Source organism: Notamacropus eugenii, chromosome 4 (genome assembly GCF_028372415.1).
Source record: "Notamacropus eugenii isolate mMacEug1 chromosome 4, mMacEug1.pri_v2, whole genome shotgun sequence".
In the NCBI taxonomy this organism is placed as follows: domain Eukaryota; kingdom Metazoa; phylum Chordata; class Mammalia; order Diprotodontia; family Macropodidae; genus Notamacropus; species Notamacropus eugenii.
The window spans coordinates 154,218,328-154,235,790 of NC_092875.1; the positions used below are offsets into that span (position 1 = coordinate 154,218,328).

General features: G+C 39.6%; 1 protein-coding gene across 3 annotated transcripts in view; it reads right to left on the reverse strand.

Moving 5' to 3' along the window:
- MATN2 (matrilin 2) overlaps positions 1-17,463 on the reverse strand; it is a 203,856-nt gene that overhangs the window by 13,292 nt on the left and 173,101 nt on the right. For all 3 annotated transcript variants that reach the window (XM_072603435.1, XM_072603436.1, XM_072603434.1), the window contains exons 11-14: positions 12,027-12,149; positions 10,932-11,054; positions 8,893-9,015; positions 6,203-6,616 (exon numbers count right to left, since the gene is read on the reverse strand). In XM_072603435.1, the coding sequence (XP_072459536.1) occupies positions 6,203-6,616; positions 8,893-9,015; positions 10,932-11,054; positions 12,027-12,149 (783 nt within the window). The remainder of the gene's footprint in view (positions 1-6,202; positions 6,617-8,892; positions 9,016-10,931; positions 11,055-12,026; positions 12,150-17,463) is intronic.

Consider the following 17,463-nt stretch of genomic DNA (forward strand, 5'->3'; position numbering starts at 1 on the left):
AAGATTAATAAATTAGACAATTACATTCATTAATCAAACTCAGGACTGTTGAGTAGACATCCCTAATATTTAGAGGGAGCATCTTATAGAGAGTGACCATGCTTTACCCTAAAATATTCCTTGGTGCCACACTAAGAAAGAGAATCCTGAGCTGAATGGACTACTGCTCAGAATTTCTTACATTCTTATTTCTGTCATGTGATCATCCATCTTGTGAGAGGCTAACTTATTTTATGAGAATTTCCAGGAAATTGTGTTGGATCTGTAGTCACAGAACCTGATTTTAAATCCCAACTTTGCTACCTACTACCTGTGTGACTTTGATCAAATCTCTTAACCTGTCTGAGTCCTTACTTCTTTATTCTTAAAGCAAAAGGACTGGACTAGATGGTCTCTAAAGTCCCTCCCAATTCTAAATCTCTGATCCCATTTATAAATGATCCAGGTAGTGCCCAGGACCTGTCATCTAACCTCTTTGCCCCCAGTCCTGCTGAAAAGAATCTCCACCACCACAACCCTGACTTCCTGGGCTAGCTTCCAAATTTGCCAGGCGTCATCACATACTTATGTCTCCTAGAAGATCAAGGCTTTGCTATTGAAAAGGAAAAGATCTTTAAGGAATTTGAAATAAAACTATATAACCCCATTACATAAGTTGTTCCGGGACAAAAAAAATTAAATAAAGAAAACCCGAGATTGTCTTCTTGTCCCCCAATTCTCCTCATTCATTTGGCTTCACTACTCTGGGACTTCTCTAACTGACTTCTCTGCCCTGCCCCATGATGCTCATTATAGATCCTGCTCATCCTGTAAGGTCTCATCAGTCTTAGTACTTAACCTCATCACTACCTACTTCCTTTCTGATTGGAGGATGGGGCCATGAACTCCAAACCTCCATTTAAGATGAGAACTCAGCTTAGATTTCTCCTTTCTCATCTGGCTTCACTACTTTGAGACTTCTTTACCATGCCCCATGACAGGAAATCCTCCTCATCCCCCCACCCCCTAAATGTCCTTTTGTATTTTGTCTTCTATTAGTTGTAAGCTCCTTAAGGGCAGGGACTGCCTTTCTTTTTTCGTATTTGTATCCTTAGCACTTAGGACAGTGTCTGACATATTGTAAGCTTTTAATAAGTGTCTATTGACTATTGACTAATACTAGTATTACTAATTACTAGCATTACTAATATTAGTAATACTAGTAATACCAATATTAGTATTGAATTGAAGAAGGGTTGCAGGTTGCTTCCAAGGTCTTTACTAATAAAATTAAAATGCTTCTTAAAGGTGACAAGATATTCATTGTAAGAGAGGGTTTCTTTTTTGAGGGGAAAAGAAAATATGGGAGGAGATTTGATAAGTAGTGGTAACAATGTCAAAAATGAAAAAGAAAAAAAGGAATGTCAATGAAAAATTTTAAAAATGCACAAAGAGAGCAAAAGGAAGTTCAGAAGGGGACAGAGATAAGGAAAGTGTTGGTGCTACTATGCTGAATTTAATATATATTTTTAAAAAACTGCATGTGACAGAAGTTCATAGTTTCATGTATATCGTCTTTACCAGTTCTTTGTATATTGGAATTTGCTGGCATTTGTTCAATTCATAATTCAAAAAAAAGAAATTTTTTTAAGAAAAAATGTACAACTTTTTATTCTTCTAGTATGGGTACATCCTGAGCTCTGCTTTGACTCCAGCATTTCTAAATATTAATGTTTGGTTGCTTTTCTGTATAATATAGATAGATTAGTACCCAGACTAACTCACTAGTTCAGATTCATAGAATCACTTTAAGTAGTTAATTTTCAGTTATGGCAAAAAGTTGTGCTGTCCTCTGTGTCCATGAAAGGTCAGTAGCTATGTGAGTTCAACATAGTTGTCTGGGAGCCCAGTGAATTTGTGGACAAGCTTTCTAAAAAGGCTAACTGCTATTTTAAGGTTTAAAAAAATTATATATAACAATAATTAAATTCATTAGCTCTTGGCAGTGAAAATATTGCTTCAGTTAACTCTTGGTTATTCAAGGGCTAATGAAACAATTGCTTCTTTTTTTCAGTCAATTAATAAACATTTATTAAGCACCTGCTATGTGTCAGGTTCTGTACTAAGTGGTGGGAATAAAAAGAAAGGCAAAAAATAGTCCCTGCTCTCAAGAAGCTCACAAGGCATTAAGATTAAGGTGGACTGAGAAAAGCTTCTGTAGAAGGTATTGAAGGAAGCCAGGAGGTAAAAATGAGAGGAAAGAGAGTTCCAGGCATGGAGGACAGACAGACAGTGAAGATGTCCAGAGTCAAAAGATGGAATGTCGTATGGAAGGAACCAGTGTCGTTGGATCACAGAGTACATGTGAGGCATGTAAAAACATAAGACAGTTGGAAATGTAGGAAGAGGCAATGCTATGGAGAGCTTTAAAAGCCAAACAAAGGATTGCGTATTTGATTCTGGAGGCAATCGGAAGCTATTAGAGTTGACTGAATAGATCAGACTTGCACTTTAGGAAGATCAATTGGACAGGTGAGTATGGAATATGTTGGGATGGAGAGAGAATTGAGTCAGGGAGACAAACCAATAGATTTCTTCAATAGTCCAGGTGTGAAGTGATGAGGTGAGCCCCTCCCTTTATCACACATCACTCAGAAGCCTCGTACCACTTTCTCCTCCTTCACCCCTATCTTATATGAAGATGTGACCCTTCTCTTTGCCAAAGTCCACCCTTCCACATGCACAAGTGATCCCATTCGATCCCATCTCCTCCAGGAGATTGCTGCTTCTATCATGCCTACAGCAGGGTGGTGGCTGTGTCAGAGGAGAGAAGGGAGTGTATATGAGAGATGATATGCAGGTAGAAACAATAGGACTTGGCAACTGAGTAGATATGGGAGGTGAGAGTGAGGAGTGAAGGATGACACTTAGGTTGTGAGCCTGGATGATTGAGAGGATGGTAGTACCCCTGACAATGATTTGAAAGTTAGGAAGAGGGGAAGGTTTGGAGGGAATGATAATAAGTTCAGTTTTGGTCATAGTGAGTTTAAGATGCCCAGTTTGAGACATTCAGTAGGCAGTTGAAGATTCAAAACTGAAGGTTAGAAATGAAATCAGGAATGGAAAAATAGACCTGAGAATCATCTGCATAAGGATGTTAGTTGAATCCATCAGAGCTGATGAGAACACCAAGTGAAATAGCATAGAGACAGAAGAAAAGAGGACCAGGACAGACTGGGAGACCCCTACAGTTAGCAAGAGTGACCTGAATGAAGATCCAGCAAAGGGGATTGAGGAGTAGTTGGAACCAGGAGAGGACTGTGCCACATAAACCAAAAGAGAAGAGAGTATCAAGGAGAAGAAGGTGATTGATGGTGTAAAAAAATTGCAGAGAAGTCAAGAAGGCCATGGAATGAGAAAAAGACATTAGATTTAGTGATTAGGAGGTCACTGATAAATTTGGAGAGAGCTGTTTCAATAGAATGATGAGGTCAAAAGCCAGACAACAGAGAGTTAGGAAGAAAGTGAGAGGATAGGAAGAGGACGCCCTGATTGTAGACAGCCTTCTTAAAGAGTTTAGCCACAAAAAGGAGAAGAGATGTAGAATGACAGGTAGCAAGGATAGATGGATCAAGTGAAAGTTTTTTGAGACTGAGAGAGATATGCAGTGGGAAAGCAGCCAGTAGGCAGAGAGAGATTGAAGATTAACGAGAGAGTCAGGGTGATGGAGATAGCAAACTGCTGGAGAAGATGGGACAGAATGGAATCACTTGTGCATATAGAAGGGTGGGCATTGACAGGGAGAAGGGTCACATCTTCATGTAAGACAGGGGTGAAGGGGGAGAAAGTAGTGGAAAGCATCTGAGTGATAGGTGATGAGGGGTGGGGAGAAGAGGGAGCAGCTGGCCTCAAGTTTTTCAAATATGAGGCAAAATTCTCGGAGGTTAGGAGAACCCTGGGAGGTCTGTGGAAGGATGGAAAGATCTTCAAAAACCACTTTGGTGTGTGGGAGAGTGATACCTTGTCTGTCTTAAGGAAGCACCAGACTTCATTGGCTTCCTTGGTTTCTGTGTCCCATTGCTGACTTCTATGAAACTTTGTCTCCAGAGTTTTTTTAGATGAACTTTGATTGTGGAATCCAAGTTCCGACTTTACATTTATCACCATTAAATTTGACCACATTAGGTTCAACCTAATGATCTGGCTTATTGAGGTTTTTTTTTTTAACCTTGTCTCTTTTATCTTGGTATATTAGCTATCCCTGCCAGCTTATTGTCATCTGAATCTTTGGTGAACATGCTGTCTGTGCCTTTATCCAAGTGACTGATAAAACTATTAAGCCTCAGAGGGTCAAGCATAGATCACCAGGGTGGCTTTTGGAGACCTTCTTCCACTTCCAAGGTAACTCTGAACCATTAAAGATTACTCTTTGGGGTCATTCACCTAGACATGAAACCACATTATTATACCATCATCTAATCTTCATATTTTCCACAAGAACAGCATGAGAAACTTTGCCAAATCTCAGCTAAAATCTAAGTTAATTATGTATATGGCACCCTCCAGGCTATCTGTCTAATGACCCTCTCAAAAAAGGAAATACATTTATTCTGGCATGACCTGTTGTTGATGAAGCCATGCTGGCTCTTTGTGATCACTGCTTCCTTTTCTAGATGCTGATGATCCATCCCTTTAACATTTTAGAATGTTTCCAGGAATGGAAGTCAAACATTAAGCTGGCTTTGTACACATACAGGAAAATACAACTCATGACGGTTCCCTTCCCCAGCCAGGTGTCTACATATTGAAAGGCTATTGCTATTAGCTCTAGTGAGCTCAGATTTCCACAAGTACATCTGGAAAGGATTAGTAGTTAGGCTAAGTCAAGCAAGGGATCTCTCCTCTCTTGGGTTTCACTTTTCTCTTCTGTGAGATGAAGGTAATGCTCATCTACCTCACAAACTTGCTGCTTACATTCTACATAACAATTATCACACTTTAATTTGAAAGTTTCTAGGGCTGGACTTAAGTTGACTGAGTGAACAAACCTAGATTAGCTCTCTTCTCCAAAGTTTTCATTTTTAAAAAGTCAACTATTTCCTCCTCCTAGCCAAAATCATTCCCCTAGCCCAGGGTTAACTATTGCTTTCATGGTACTGAGATCATAGGATTTAGAGCTGGAAGGGACCCTCAGAGACAACTGAGTCCACGGAAACTGAGGCTCAGAGAAATTAATTGATTTGGTCTTCTGACTGCCTCTTTAATGTACACACTGCTTTCTAAAAGAGACTCTGAATGTGTACAGTAATGAAAACTATTAGAGAAGGTTAGAATTTCTATTCCTGACTAGACATTTTATTCAGGCAATAAAGGTTTATTCTCTCCCATGGAGAATACAACTGCAGCTGATAAGTATTAGTACATGATTATTCATATTCAGGAGAATGAAAATCTCTTTGAGGAAAGAACATTATTTTTGTTTTTGTCTCTGTATTCCTAGCACCTAGCACTGGGTCTGACACATAGCAAGTGCTTAATGTTTGTTTAATTGAATCATCAATGTATATACTGACATTATCACTGGCCTCCTGGAAGGGTCTCTTGCAGAACGAGGATTTGGAGGTACCCTTCTTGTTGAGTAAACTCCCTAAGGCCACTAGGGGGCAGGATAGTAAGGTTTTATGGTGGTAGTACAAGACCTTCACCCACTGTCTAGGCTTCCTTTGGCCCCTATGTTAGGTTCATGAGAGGTAACTTAGTGTAGGATGGACTTGGGTGCCTGGAGACCTCAGGTGCCCCATAGCATTTTATCTTGTAACTAACTGATGCAGATTAGATCCTACATCTGTGTAGCTTTCTGTGTTGGTTTATCATCCCTACTAGATTATAAACTCTGTGAAGGCAGGGACTGTTTCTTATTGAAACTATCTTCTTTAGTGTCTATCACTGCATCCTGTACCCAGTCAGCTCTTAATAAATCATTTGTTGAATGAATGAATGAAACTTCCCTCTCGAGCTGTGTAACTGGGCTCTTCTGGTAAAAAGAGATAATGCTCAAACTACCTACCTTACAGTGCTGTTCATGAGGGAAGGGCACCATACGGACCTTCACAGTGCTACAGAAATCACTGGCATTTGTCATTAATAGCTTGGGGGAATTACTGATGTTGGCGTTACCCCTGGGGGAATATAAATAACACACAATCCAATAATCCAAGATTACCATTCCTCTGGGCTCTGTTTGCCCATTCAGAGACATCATCTTGGGCGCGTCCATCTGTGAACACAATGGCTACTCTGGGCACTCTTGCTGAAGGTGGCCGGGCTCCTTCTCCTTCTGTAAAACTTCTCTCAAACATCTGCTTCAGGGCCAACCCAGTCATGGAACCTTTGCCCATGTACTTCATGTGGGCCACAGCCTTTTTCATGTCTCTGGCAGTGTGGAAGTCCCTCAGGGTGAACTCTGTGCGGACCTGGGTTGAATACTGCAGCAGCCCCACTCGAGCTGCTTTGGGGGAGATCTCAAGAGAATTTAAGATGCCTGTGACGAAATGCTTCACAATCTCAAAATTTTCCTCTCCGAGACTTTTGGATCCATCAATCACAAATACCAGGTCAAGAGGGCCTTCAGTGCATTCTGTGAGTTAGAAAAAGGGGATGATGAAGGAAAGTCTGCAGAAACACACACATGGACACAATTCTCTAGTAACAGGAGGCAAAGCAGCTTGGGAATGAATTCTAACTCCTGACTATTTTCCTTCACACCCCAGGACATTGTCCAGCAGATGCTCTGCTCTCTTCAAAGCTCAGCTGAAGTTCTACCTCCTACAGGCAGCCTTCCGTGATCACCCAGGTCCTAGTGCTTTCTACCTTTTCCTGATATGTATATTTACTTTGATATTTTGTATCTATTTATGTGTTGTTTCTCCTAATTGAATGTAAGTTCCTTGAGTCCAGGGAATGAGGGGGTTTTTTTGTCTTTGTATTCCCTGGCCTGGCACCTAGCTACTTAATATATGAGTTTCATTTTCTAAAATTAATAAGAGACTGACACAAATGCTTAGTTATGTGGGTATGTAAAGGTTTCTTGTGATTTGGGAGAGGGGTCATAGAAACTGTAACCAACTGAATTTGTAGGATCATAGATTTAGAGCCAGATGGGACCTCAGACGTCATCTAGTCTAAGACTTAATTTTACCAAGGAGAAAATCGTGGCTCAGAGAAGTTAAGTAGATTGTCCAATGTTGCACACGTAGGGAGAGGCAGAGGCTGGATCAGCACCCAGCTCCCCTCTATAATCACTGCCTCCCTTCATGAGCTCATTTCAAATAGAGCTAAATGCTGTGAAATGATCCATTTTATAAACCAAGTGTGTCTTCATCTGATAGCAGAGTGCTATACAGTAATAAAAAGAATGCTGCGTTTGGAGTTAGAAGACCCGGGTTTGAATCCTGGCTCTGTAGTTTGACTAGTTCTGAGAAAGGCATTTTAGTTTCCTCATCTGTTATAATTTAGATAATAATATTTTTACTTTCAACCTCACAAATTTGTTTTAGGGGAAAGATCAAGTTTTATATAAATATGAGTTATTTTTCTTTATTATTATATGACTAGGTGTCTATGAGGAGTCTTTACCTATCTGCATATAGTAGAATCAGCATTTTTAATCAGCAATACATTTTTTGATGGTGACAGGTAATGCGCACACACACGCACACATGCACAAAATGTTCTGGTGTGGGCAGAGCTGGGTTAGAGAGGCAGGCTCTGCAAGTCATCTCTTTCCACACTTATCAGCCAGTGAAACCTTCTCTTTTTTCCCTCTCCTCTTCTACTATAATAGGTATTTTCATTCATAGTGCAAATAGGAGATGATCCCCCATAACCCATCTGTACTTCATTAGTCAGAAGATAAAAAGGCCAGGCTAGTCTCATTTGAGTTCACTGTAGATGTCTGAAATAACCACATTCACCTAGCTCTCATCCAACATGAGTATGGCACTATTAATATTATTATTGTCATCTTTTTTCCTTTTTAATAAATGTTTCACTGATATCTTTTCCAACCAAATCCCTCCCTCTCCCCCACCCAGAGGCTCATCTTCTGTGATTAATAAAGTATAGAAATAATGGACTAATAAAGAAAGAAAAAGAAAGGTATTCAGCAACCCATTCGTCAAGTTGTAAAATATCTGCAGTGTTCTATACCCATAATCTCCTCTCTGCAAAAAAGGAAGAAGTAAGGAGCAAGACATTTGATTTTCCTTCAGCAATTCTGTTTGTCTTTCTTTACCATATTTTTTTCCTCAATGTGTGTCCATACACACACACACACACACACACACACACACACACACATCCAATTCACATTCTTCATGTGCAGAAGTTCATAGAGAGAAGCATTTCTGTGGTTCCAGAAAAGAGAAGGCTCCAGCCCAGGTCCAGCTTCCATCATCCTTGCATAAAAAGTGAAAAGACTTCAGGGAAAGAATTGAACAGAGACCCATTTTCCTTGGCAATGAGGATGTTTGTTCTCAGGCCCAGGAAAGAATGACAGTTATACTCACTGGTTCCTGGCTTTTAAAGGGGGCTCTTCTTACTTATTTTCCTTAGAAGTTTTCTCAGCAATGATCCCTAAGTAAATGGGTCTGGCTTTTAATTCAGACAAATTTTCAGAACTTCACTTTTATGTTTTTTCATTGTGGTGGAGATGTGGTGGGATGGGGAGAAGAAAAAAGTGGTTAGAGATTCATTCATTCTGATAAAACTCACAAAAGTAACTCATTCAGCCCTATCAAGGTGTGGGGCCAAGCTCTTATTACACTGTCAGCCCTTCCAAGGGGTTGGGGCCACCCTCCCATCACTTCTGCCTCAGACCCTCCAAGGAGGTGGGGCCAAGCTCCCATCACTTACTTCTGCACCGTTTCCCATCTTCTGCCAGAACAAATCCCTCTGAGCATTTGCAGATGTAGGAATTGCCATCATTAACACAAGTGTGTTCACAGCCGTGGTTGGTGGATTTGCAGACATCCACCCCTGAGGATTATGGAGAGAGTTAGCATAATTCTGCCAGTGCAGCATAACACGACCTTAATAGCCCTCTAATGAGGGATTACAGATGTGTTTTCTTATACACACTAGCTCAGGCTGAATTTCCTTTGGAGTACAGCAGGAAGGGCTCTGACTGGGCTCCTGGCAATTCCACCTGACATATATATTTGTATATGTATACACACATACATATACATGCATACACACATATGTGTGTATATATGTGTGTGTATGTGTATGCATGTAGGGAGGACATGATAATAAGTTAGCTAGCCTCTGTGAGCCTCATCTGTAAAATGGAGGTAATACCCACACCTGCCTTCCAGGGTTGTGAGAAAAGAACTTTGTAAACTATAAGGTTCTGTATGTGTTATTATTAAACCATTTTGAAGGTTCCAGATCTCCAATGAAAGCAGAGCCTGAATGATAAAGAAAGTTTACTGAGTTCTGGTATTAACATCATCATCATCAACATCATCTTCTCTTAAAGTTTAGCTCGCTTCCTCCTTTCCTGTTTTCTTTCCAGTTGCTAATGCCTTTCTCCCTTCAGTCCACCTTGCATCTATTCTGGATATAGCTAGGTGGAGCAGTGGGGAGACCGCTGGGCTTGGAGGGAGGAAGGCCAGAGTTCAAATTCTGCCTCAGATAGCTACTAGTTGGGTGACCCTCATCTGTCTCTGCCTCAGGGTCCTCATCTGCAGAATGGGGATAACAAGAGCACCTACCTCTCAGGGTTGTTGTGGGGCTCAAATGAGATAATACTGAAAATGTTCTCCATAAATACTAGTGATCATTGTTGTTGTTTAGTTGCTATCCAGTCATGTCCAACTCTTTGTGACCCCATGGACCAGAGCATGTCAATACAGTCGTAATCCTTTGAAGAGGGAGATGGCAAGCCACTCCAGTATTTTTGTGACCCCCAAAAGGGGTCAGGAAGAGTCAGACACGACTGAAAAAACAACTCAACAAAAAGAACTTGTCCTGCCATCCCTTGCCTCCATGCAGGCTCAGATTATCTGTCCCTCATGCCCAGAATGCCCCCTTTCTTCCCTCTGCTGTGCCTGCTGCAATACTTTTCTTTCCTTAAGCTTCTGCTCCTTCCTCCATGAAGCCTCCTCAGCCATTCAGGTGATAGGAATCTCTCCCTCTTTCAATTTTTCTATAGTACTTTGTCTGCATCTCTGCATCTACTACTTAAGATGATGGGTGTACCTGTCATATTATCCCTTAACCCCATATCTCACTAAAGGGTATCTTTTGAAAAATAATATTTTATTCTTTCCCCAGTTACATGTAAAGACAATTTTTAACATTCATTAAAAAAACATTTTGACTTCCAAGTTTTCTCTTTTTTCATCTCCTCCCCCCTCTCTGAGGGTAAGCAATTTGATATAGGTTATACGTGTTCAGTCTTGCAAAACATATTAGCATATTTGTCATGTTGTGAAAGAAAACACAGACCCAAAGTGGGGAAAACACAAAAAAATAAAGTGAAAATAGTATGCTTCCATCTGCATTCAAATTCCCATCAATTTTTTCTTTGGAGATGGATAGCATTTTTGATCATGAGTCTAAAAGGTATCTTCTTAAGGGCAGGGCTTTATTGTTTCTGCCTTTGTATCTCTCTCACTTAAAGGGGGAGAATGCTATAGTGCCTAGAAAGCTGACCTCAAAGTCATGAAGACCTGGGGTTCAAGTCTAACCTCTGACCCATTTTGTCTCAGTGCTCTCTCACATTCTTTTAATTTGTAGAGAAGGAGCCAACTTGCACTGGTGGAGAGAGTTTTCTCACCTGGGAGTTCCCTATACTGTTGATAAGTCCAGTCCCTATCCCTAGCACAGTACCTTGCACACAGTAGGTGCTTAACATTTTTGCTGAATTGAATGTAATGCAAACTTACTTTTGCAGGTTTTCCCATCTTCTAGAAGTGTATAACCTTCAAAACAGAGGCACATGTAAGATTCTCCTCTGCTTACACAGGAATGCTCACAGCCATGATCTCCCAGAGCACACAGGTCCAATACTGAGTTTCCATGTGTTTCCAAAGGGCACAGATGGAAAAAATATTATAAGCATTAGCAATTATTCCCCTGTTAACAATGCATGTGAATTAAACAAGTGTTTCTCTGTTTCCCACCAAAATATGTTTTTGAATATTAAGGCAACTTTGGATGTTTTCCTCTAGGAACAGGTTTTGGGGATGAAATTCTATTGACATTTTTGAAGGTGAAGAAATGACATGATTATCAATGCCATAACACAGATAGGGTTCAAGGCAAATTTTTCATCTCTCACCTGCATTCATAGTAACTTTTGTTGTTGTTCAGCTGTATTTGACACTTTGTGACCCTATTTGGATTTTTTTTTATCAAAGATACTGGAGTAGTTTGCCATTTCTTTCTCCAGTTCATTTTACAGATAAGGAAACTGAGGCAAGCAGGGTTAAATGCCTTGCCCAGGGTCACACAGCTAGTAAGTGTCTGAGGCTAAATTTGAACTCAGTATCTGACTCCAGGCTCCACACTATATCCATTGTGCCACCTAGATGTCCATTAACAAGAATAGTGCCTGTTTAACTGGTACTTTGCAATTAACTAAGCCCTTTCCCCAAAACAACTCAGGGGAAAAATCAGAATAAGCATTAACCCCATTTGAAAGATAAGAAAACTGAGGCTCAAACAGATGAAATCATTTAGTGGCCTAGGGCTTGACCTTTGTTCTTTAAATATCACATCTAGGGCTTTCCCCACTACATGATGCTGCCTTTCTAAGGGGATTTCATTACTCATGGGACAAATTGAGGTGGTATAGCAAAGACTCAAGGAAGGCATTTCAGCAAGGGCTGAATTGTGACCCAACTGTCTCATGCCACAGAACTCTAATTTTATCTTAACAACTGCCTGCTTGAGTAATCAACTGACATGGAATTCAGGATCTCCATTTTTATATAGCAGTTCCTACACCATCACTTGAGCTAGAAACCCCATGGACGTACTTCTGCAGGTTTTCCCATCTTCTCGGAGAGTGTAACCTTCGAAGCAGTGGCACTCATAAGAGTCCTCGAGGCTTACACAGGTATGTTCACAGTCATGGTCTCCCAGAGCACAGGAGTCCAGTCCTAAGGTTCCATTTAGAATGATGCAAATAGAGCAGAAAAGATTTCACATATTAGCAGTTTATCCCCCTTTAACACTGCACATAGAACAGTAGCTGATATTTACATGGTTCCTTAAAGTATACAAAGCAGGTTACATACATTTTTTGTTATTCAGTTGTTTTTTCAGTCATGTATGACCCTTTGTGACCCTATTTGGAGTTTTCTAGGCAGAAATACTGAAGTGGCCATTTCCTTCTCCAGTTCATTTTACAGATGAGGAAACTGTGTCAAACAGGCTTAAAGTGACTTGCCCAGGGCCACACTGCTAGGAAGTATCTGAGACTGGATTTGAACTTAGGTCTTCCTGATTCCACGTCTAGCACTCTATCCACTGTCCCTTCTAGCTGGCCTTCCCTCATATCTCTGTCACAGAGATATACAGGTTCCACCCTCATTTTACAGATGAAAGAAACCAAAGCTCAGAGAATTTTAGTGATTGGAACCAGTAAGGGTTGGAAGCACATGAGTTAGACAAGTGGTATATAGTATTTTCGTACTAAAACAAGCTTCTGAACATGAAGGAAAATTTGGTTGTCTTCTAGTAAGTGGTTCTGGGGGATGACACTTCATTAAAATGCTTTAAAAAGGAGCAGTGGTATGTGTATTGACACTTGAACCTAGTAAGGATTCAGGGCCAAGTTCTCAGATCCATCTGCATGGAATGATAATAACATTTTGTACCAGGGCTGTATAGTTAACTAAGCACTCTGCAGACTCCAGTTCTCTGGGGTAGATAATGAAAGGGCTTTTCCCCTTTTTAATCCTCATTTTACAAGTGGGGAAACTGAGGCTCAGAGAAATGGAATGACTTACCCTTTGGCACATAGCTAATAAGTGGCACATTGGATAGAGTACTTGACTTGGAGCCTGGAAGACCTGGATTCGAATCTTGCTCCTGATACGTGTGACCTGGGATACTCTCTGAGTATCAGTTTCTTTCCCATTAAAATGAGAGAGATTGGACAAAACAGTGTCTAAGATTCCTTCAGTTTCTACATTGATAATACTGTAATACTTAGACTATATACACTCAGTGTCTTGTTTGTTTCTGCATAATAATAATTTGTATATTCACACCTCTTCTCTTTTTTTTTTATTGTTTTGTTCTTTGTTGTTCACACGTGTTTCCTCTGGTGAGGAAACTCTTATCAAGACACTTGGAGGTATTGAGCCTCTATGTGTCACACGTGGGAACTGAATAAAAGTCTTCCTGACTCTGAGGCTAACTCTCTAACCTGTAGACCACATTGCCTCTGGTCTATCTATAGCTATATCTATAGCATATCTATATCTATATCTGTATACAGGCAGCTAGGTGACTCAGTGGATAGAATGCTGGGCCTGGAGTCAGGAAAAGTTGAGTTCAAATCCAGCCTCAGACACTTACTAGCTGTGTGACTTAAGGGAAGTCATTTAACCCTGTTGGCCTCAGTTTCCTCATCTTTAAAATGAGCTGGAGAAGGAAATGGCAAATCACTCAAGTATCTTTGCCAAGAAAACCCCAAATGGGGTCATGAAGGGTAAGTTATGACTAAAAATGACTGAACAACAATAATTGATGTGTGTGTTTGTATTGAAGATCGTATATATCTATTCTATTCTGATGCCTCATTGTAGCATGTAGATAACCCTTTAAGGTGGCACATGGCTCAAAGTCACAAAGTCCTGAGTTCAATCCCAGCTGTGTGACCCTGGGAAAGTAATTCAACCTCAGTTTGCCTCAGTTTCCTCAACAGTAAAGTAGAGATAATAACATCTCACAGAGCTGTAGTGAAGGTCAAATGAGATAATATTTGTAAAGCACTTAGCATGGTACTTGGTACACAGTAGAGGCTTAATAAGTGCTTGTTTCCTTCCCTTTTCTTTCAAAGGCTATCTGGGGGTGGGCTGGAGCCAGCTCATACCAAAAAGCCAGCAAATGCTACAGATCAGGGCTTGGTTTGTTATTCTGTTAACTGTCTAAGCTTAAGAAAGTGATGGGGAAAATGTTAATAATGCAGGTGTGCATTTAAAAGTGTGGTGCACTACATTTTTTTTTCCTGGAAAGCTGGTTGTTAAACATTTATCAGCACACCACTGACTATACCAGTCTGAAAAAACTTCTTTGAGTATTATCTGTCTTTCTTTTTCAGACCAGCCTATGTAAGATCAGAGAGACTGGCCACAAAAAGACTTTCTTTTCTTTCTTTCTTTCTTAGGCAAATAGAGTTAAGTTACTTGCCTAGTGTCTCACAGCATGTCTGAGGCTGGATTTGAACTCAAGTCCTCCTGACTCCAGAGCCCATGCTCTAACCACTGGGCTGCTTCACTGCCCACACAAAGACTTTCTTTGGCCTCAGCAACTCTTGATGATTTACCAAATCATGGAAAGCTTGTCATGTATCTCTTTGGAAGGTATGCCCCAAATGACAAAATTCTTGGTTTACAGAAGTATTGATGAATATGCCTTATGTATTCCTCTTGATTGGATTTTAAAGTGATCAGAAGACATGATCTTGAGCTCTACTCTGGCTCCAGCCTTTCACCTTGAATCTTCACTGAAACTAGTCATTTTCTTCCCTGATACTTTCAGACTTTGGTGTTGACAGACTGAGCTTTCCTGAAGATTTTCCAACCTTCAGTGGGGAGCTTCCAACTGTTCTCTCTCTCTCCTGGTTTTTTTTTTTTTTTAATCCCTGTTACATAAGCAAGGCTAAAGGCCACCATAGTTTGTTGCAGGCCAACTGTGCTGCTCATTCTTTGTCTGGGCATAACAGAAGTAAAAGCCAGCTCTACATGACAGCTTCACAGAGTCTTCAGCTGGGATTTCAGCCAGTCTCTCTTGCTAAGAATCCAGTTTCTGGGCTCTCTTGGGCTTTCAAATTAGTAGTAGTATTTTTTTTTTTAAACAAGTCAGTAGAGCATTGTGGTATGGTTTTTGCCTTCTAAAATTGTTGAAATCTCTCCCCTCCTTCTTACCCTTATGGCCTGTACACCATTTCTTGTTCATGAATTAGTCAATTTGCTTGTTACTGGCTCTAATTGACCTGGATCTGCCTTAATTTGGATTCCCCAGGACCTAAATCATTTCTAAATAGTAAGTTCATTGATTTGTTTGTTTCTTTCCTGCCTATTTTCTCTCCTTTTCTTTTCCTTCCTTTTTTCCTTTCCTACTTCTCTTCATTTTTTTCTCCTTTTCCTTCCTCCTTTCCCTCCTTCTCTTCCTTTCTTCTTCTTTCCCTTCTTTCCTCCCTTCCTTTCCTTCTTTTTAAAATAAATTTTAAGAATTCCTTTGGTTTTGATATCACCCATTTTGGGAAATAGTTCCTCATTTTCACCCCCTCCAAATGGAACCCTCTTTTTAACAAATGAAAACAGTCAAGCAAAAATGCCCAATAAAATCATCCCATCTGACAATGGATACAAAATTCTTCCCCAGGGCTCATTCTCCTGTCAGCCTCCAGTCCAGCCAAAGCAAACATCTGGTGATTTCTCACACACTATGCTCCAGTTTCTGTCTAGGAGCCTGTAAAACCACCTGTCTGTGGCATTTGTAGTGCCTAGCACAGTGCCCAATGCATAATTTAACACATTATCATTTATTTCATAATTTAGTCAATTTAATACATTTGTCTGTTGATTGATTGTCTATTTTGTTCTTTTGATTCTGCTCATTGAATTCTCCACTAGTTCATACAAATCTTCCCATGACAAAAACTTCATTTGTTACCATATGATAATATTCCATTACATTCATATACTACATATTGTTTGGTTATTATCCAGTTGATGTGGGCATCCACTTTGTTTCCAATCCTCTTCTACAAAGAAAATGTGACATGAATATTTTGGTATATGTTGGATCTTTTTGTTGTGTTTGACCTCCTTGATTCTGTATACATGTATGCACACACACACACACACACACGCACGCATCCTAAGTAAGAGATTGGTGGTTACAGAGTATGAAAAGTTAATAACTTTTCTTGCATAATTCAAAATTGATATCTAGAATAGTGGGACCAATTCGCATTTTGATCCGCCAACTTGGAGAACAAGTTAAGTGCTTAAATAGTTAGAAGGGTCTAATTGTCTCTAACTTAGGGACCCAGGTCTTGGCAAGAATAGAAATCTAGTCACAAGTTAAGTTCAACTCCTCAGATCATGATGAAAAACTAAACCCAAAGGAATTAAATGACTTGCCCAAAGTCATGCAGGTAGTTCCTGACAGAGCCAGAATTAACTATGGTGATTGAGTTCCTCTGTTTAAATTACATCTCTGTGTTTTCAAATCTCACAGTATATAACAGGGTGCCTAAAAGTCTGAGTGCAATTTTAGGCTTTAATAACTTCAGAAGTATAAATACTACAAATTTACCAAAAAAATCACTTGAAAGTTTAATTGTATAAATATATTTTTTACCTATTTCATTTTTGTGAATTTGAATAATAATTTAATGTTTAATCAATAATTTTAATGAAAACACTTAAATTTTAACAAAATGAGGTAGTGCATCATTATGCATGTTGTGTGCAACAGTTTCCATATGCCACTTTCTTAGATCAGTGGACTGACAGAGGAGGTCCTGTTGCTTAGCCAGCTCAGTGACTTGATCTATCTCTATTGGGCTTTTTCTTGTGCAGTCACATCGGAAGTGTTGTGTATGATCTTAAGGCTAGGATTGATTATAAATGCAGTAATTCCAGTCACTGAGCCACAATTAATGAAAGTTTTTTATAAAGTTCATAAATCGAATAGACCAATGCATAGCATAAGGTAGTGCTGATGTTGAATTTTAATAAGAAACATATCAATATTTTAAGCCTTCAAGTGATTATTTTTCAAATGTTTTTAGAAGTTTGTAGTATTTGTACTTCTGAAGTTGTTAAAGCTTAATGATGCACTAAGATTTTGGGAACATCCTGTATTATAGCAGCACTCAGCAAAACCATATGTTTAAAAAGAACAGGTTAAACATGAGAGGTAAATCAATGGAAAAGATGAATGGGGGAGAATCAGAAATAATGAAACTCAATAACCCAGTTTTTGATAAATCAGAAATTATAAATTACTTAGGAAAGAATTCCCTATTTAATAAAAATTACTGGGAAAGCTGAAAAGCAGTCTGGCAGAAATTAAGCTTAGACCAACACCTTATACTGTATCCCACAATTCATTCTAAGTGGAGAATTGAGCTTAATATTCTGAAAGGAATTAGAAAAGAAGCAGAATATATAACTCTTTCACAGCTATGGGTAGGAGATATATTCTTAAGTAGACAATTGTAAAAGGTAA